General features: G+C 34.9%; 1 protein-coding gene across 1 annotated transcript; it reads right to left on the bottom strand.

Annotated features, from left to right (window-relative positions):
* Positions 1 to 327: 327 nt before the first annotated feature.
* LOC120074409 (transcription factor bHLH131-like) lies at positions 328 to 1595 on the bottom strand. Its single transcript, XM_039027526.1, is given in 4 exon segments — positions 328 to 706; positions 708 to 876; positions 879 to 1008; positions 1100 to 1595. Coding segments are annotated over 4 exon segments (717 nt in total). The 5' UTR covers positions 1325 to 1595; the 3' UTR covers positions 328 to 513.
* Positions 1596 to 2238: the final 643 nt, after the last annotated feature.

Here is a 2238-nt window from a genome sequence, read left to right as displayed (position 1 = left end):
AAAATTATCGAAAAAATGTTGTGCCATTCCATTGGCTACTAAGATGATGAATGAAATTCAATTAATTTTTTTTTTAACAAAGTAAAAATACAAAACAATAATAGGAAAAAGAAAAAAAGAAGAAGATGATGAAGCTCATAGAGAAAATAAGAATCAAAAGTTCTAATTTCTCTTTGGTTTCTCATTTTATTTAACTATATTCCTACAAGAAATGTAGTGAATTAATTGTTGTTCATTACCCAAAAAAGAAAGATAAAAATTAAAAAAAACAAAAATAACAATCCATATTTTATTCAACACAAAAATTGGTAAAATTATTGAATAAAAAAGTTTCAAAACAAAAATAATCATCATAAAAGCACATTATTGAATTCAAAAAACTGCACAAAATATCTTGGATATATAAAATCAACTCTGCACCCCAAATACAGACACATGAATTCAGATTAAATAATGCTATACCCCAAACAAAGACAGAGACTTCACAGACATATAAACTCTAGATATCATATCTCAGTTCAACATCCAAACAGCTCCTAAGAGATTTTTTCGAGAAATCAGCCTGTTAACAGCTAACTTTTTAGCTGTTGGAGCTCGAGAGTGCCAAGAATTTCTGGGTTTTCTAGCAATCCATGAAGTCCTCCACATAACAGCCTCCAAAACTCTCTTAAGCCCACCAGGTCCTTTAGGCCTTTGCATCCACAGAGAACTTGTTCCTTCCACCCACAGTCACCAGTTCAGCTCTCAGCAGCTTCACTTTCACTGTCTTCAGTGCTTTTGCCAATTCTGCCATGATATCCTGCCTGTCCTCGTAGCTCATTACAGCCTTCACCATCCCTTTACCACCATCACATTGTTCTAAGCTCAGTGTATCTGCCCACTAGGTATCCCACAATCCCTAAACTCACGATTGGCCGCTCTCTTTTCTGATACAAGCTTCTTAAGCTCCTTCACCCTACGGATTGTCTCAGAAAGCACAAAAGCCTTTTTCAGCTTACTCTTATCTGTCTGTTCATAATATAATCATTTCTTTTCAACTGTCAATATACAGAAAATATTTCAATTGAAGATAGATTTTTGAGAGGAAGTTTGGACTAACTTTAGATAGGCGGGGAAGGATGGCACGGAGGGTGGCGTATTGGCCACTGATTCTGTTCCTTCTTTTCTGCTCTGCGAAATGGTGCTTCAGGGCTGCATGTAATTTAGGCTCCTTCCTTGGAAAGGATGAGAATGGGCAGCCGTAATGCTTGATCATTGAAGGTTGTGCTTCAGGATAGATCTGATGCATAGTTCCTGAAGTTGGGTAGCTCTGGATGGACTGCATGACTAGTTCAGACTATGAAACAACGCATATAGATTGAAGAAGAAAAATAAAAGGTTCACAAGTATCAAAAAGGAAAGGAATAGTGTTCATTGGTGTAAAGTACGGCTATTGATGTTTTTTCAAATAAGGAAAATCTCCTTTTTCAGAGAGTGGGAGAGAAGGAATCAAGAGTTTGTGGAGACTGGAATTAAGTTTTAAGTGGGAAGTCTTTATAGTTGTAAAAGATGATGAAACTTCTGATTATGTCAATGTATCCTTGAATTTGAAAGGATTTAGTGAATTGTCAATTTGGAACTAGAGTAGCATGAAATGTGGAGAATACTATGGACATTATCATGTTACCATTGGTAAATTCTGTTCATGCGAATGGTTGATATGTGATTTTGTTAAAGCACTCCGACTCTCCATATCTTATCATTATAAATACATAATCTTACATAATCAACCACAAATAAATAAGGCAATTATGAGAAAATGGCAATATTAGTCTTCATATCTTGTCATTATCAAAATGCATAGTAAATGGCAAGTATGAGGCTGGATATTGCATCATCATCCTTAACCACAAATAAATAAAACAATGGTTGGTTCAAATGATGCACCGAAGTAACTTGTTCTTAATATTGTGTCAGGAGTGAATATTTTGGTCTCAATATTGAGTATATGGCTAACATCAGTCCAAATCAGTCCAATAATATATACCCAAGACTACATGTTAATTTGGGTTAGAAATCTATGGAGAAAAGGCATCGAGGTATTTTTCGTTGAAATGAAATATTTGAAAAGAAGGGCTCTTACGCTATTTTTGGGGGGTTTTCTCAACCCCACACTTACGCTATTCTGTGTTCTTTTAGAATATATTCCTTTCACTGCTACTTATCCAAACAAAGAATATATATTGGAAAAGAAGAGAA

Source organism: Benincasa hispida, chromosome 3, assembly GCF_009727055.1.
Source record: "Benincasa hispida cultivar B227 chromosome 3, ASM972705v1, whole genome shotgun sequence".
NCBI lineage: Eukaryota > Viridiplantae > Streptophyta > Magnoliopsida > Cucurbitales > Cucurbitaceae > Benincasa > Benincasa hispida.
Note: the sequence above shows the minus strand (reverse complement) of the source record. Positions and strands in the feature narration are given on the sequence as shown.